The 1,835-nt window shown below is 47.1% G+C and overlaps 1 protein-coding gene across 1 annotated transcript in view; it reads right to left on the bottom strand.

Annotated features, from left to right (window-relative positions):
• TEOVI_000764200 (uncharacterized protein) overlaps positions 1 to 1,352 on the bottom strand; it is a gene marked incomplete at both ends in the record, with an annotated part of 1,374 nt that extends 22 nt beyond the window's left edge. The window contains one exon of the mRNA XM_067221392.1: positions 1 to 1,352. Within this exon, the coding sequence (XP_067077493.1) occupies positions 1 to 1,352 (1,352 nt within the window).
• Between the last annotated feature and the right edge of the window lie 483 nt (positions 1,353 to 1,835).

Genomic DNA, 1,835 nt, shown 5'->3' with positions numbered 1-1,835 from the left:
TTATCCCAAGTACATTTCTCTTTGTCACATTTTTCTGCTTCAGTGGTTGCACATTCAGCTGCGGTTGTTTTATTATCACCGTCTTTCTTATCTTCGGTTTTGTCTGATGCATCTGCCTTATACTGCTCTGCTGTTTTGCAGCTAGTTCCGTTCAGTTTTTTTGGTGTTGCAGTTGCTGCTGCTTCCGCTATGTAGAACCCCACAGCTTGTTCGAGCTTAGCCAGCTCTCCTACGTTTTTGACAGGTTCGGATTCTGTTGCTCCTAGTGCTGCGCCTTTGACGCTTATAAGTTCTACTTGGTCCCAGATTTTGTTCTTGAGTTCTTTTTCGCTGCTGCCGTAGTTGGCTGTTATTATTGGTTGTAAAGTTTGAGTATGTTTGCTTTCTTCCACGGGCTTGCTGTCTGGTACAAATATTGCCGTGGCTATCTCGGTTAATGTGGCCGTCTTCGTTAAAAAATGTGTGTTTTCGGTTGAAAAAGATATGTCTAAGTTTTCGACTTCGGATTCAGCTTTTTTTATTTGCGCTAGCAATTCTTTTACACGTTTGGTTGGTGGTGACATGTTGGAGGGTGTGTTTTGCACCGGTGCGTAGTCGGCGTTTGTTGAGATCGTTCGCTTGTATGTTACACCCTTTGGTTTAAGTACTTTGCCTCCGCGGTATTGTAGGTTGCCTGCGTTTGAGTACGCTGTGCATGTCTGTAGTGCTGTCCCGGTGCTTGCTGTTTCGCAGAAGACGTTGCTCCCTGTGTTCGCCGCTGCTGGCGCCTCTGCTTCTAAGTGAAATAATTTTATCTGCAGCTCGTCTCCTATGCTTCTTGATTCCCCTGCAGCGTTTGCTTTCCTTGTGGCCCCCGCGAAACAGCCGCCCCCCGCTGTGACCTCAAGCTTTGGTAATATTGCCTTGTAGCCGCTGGTTAGCCAGGTTGCTGTGGTTGCCGTCGGCGGGATCTCTGTAGTTTTTGTCTCTTTTAGGTCCTGGATAATGTCCTGAGAGAAACTTAGTGCTGATGCTGCGGCCATGCCCTCCCCTGCAGCTGACAAAGCGCTGTCGTAAGTTATCTGTTTTTGTTCTGCGTAAACGTCTAGTGCTGCGCACAGTATGGCGTATTTTCTCGCTGCCGATCCTGTCGATGCTGCTGCCGCCATGCGAAGCTGTGCCGCCGCTTTGCGCATTGCTTTCAGTGCCAACTGCCCGGCTGAAAGCTTTGATTTCAACACGGACTTTATATTGTTTAGGTAGTCGGCAGTGCCGCAAGGCTCAGTGATTGCTATCGTTGGCGAGTGAAGGGCTTTTGGGTCGGCGTCCGCCAGTGTCACCGCAATCAGAGTGAGAGTGATTGTTGGAAGCATCGCTTGTGTTAATTACCCTATTCTTTGAAAGAAATATAAAACTAGAAAATGGGCTACAAAACGCAGTTCCTCCTTGATAAATGAGTGAAAGCTTTTCGCTGCTGTGGGTTTTTCATGAGAGAAAAAAACTGCGCTTTTGCAGCGTCCTTTAGGGGGCTAATGGATTAGGCTGCCACTTCCACGCATCTGCATTACTTTACTGCATCTACTTGTTTTCATAAAAGTTTTACCTGGTTGCACATTGGTTAGCCCTGAGCTAGTCGAAGTCCTTGTTCGCCGCTTCGCGCCATTGTTCCTTACTTTTGCCTGCATGCGGAATTACGAAGTTTCTGATTTGACATAGTCTTAAGTGTGCTTGTCTCCTATATCTTTGCTTAGGGTCATCTCGATGCCGCCACTTGTAGAAACCTCTGCCTCATTTAACCCCTAATTCTTGGTTTCTCGTATCCTTTCTATGCCTGTGTGCTTGAATAAGCCGAAAGT

This window comes from Trypanosoma equiperdum (genome assembly GCF_001457755.1).
Source record: "Trypanosoma equiperdum strain OVI genome assembly, contig: ctg_1426, whole genome shotgun sequence".
In the NCBI taxonomy this organism is placed as follows: Eukaryota; Euglenozoa; class Kinetoplastea; order Trypanosomatida; family Trypanosomatidae; genus Trypanosoma; species Trypanosoma equiperdum.
Note: the sequence above shows the minus strand (reverse complement) of the source record. Positions and strands in the feature narration are given on the sequence as shown.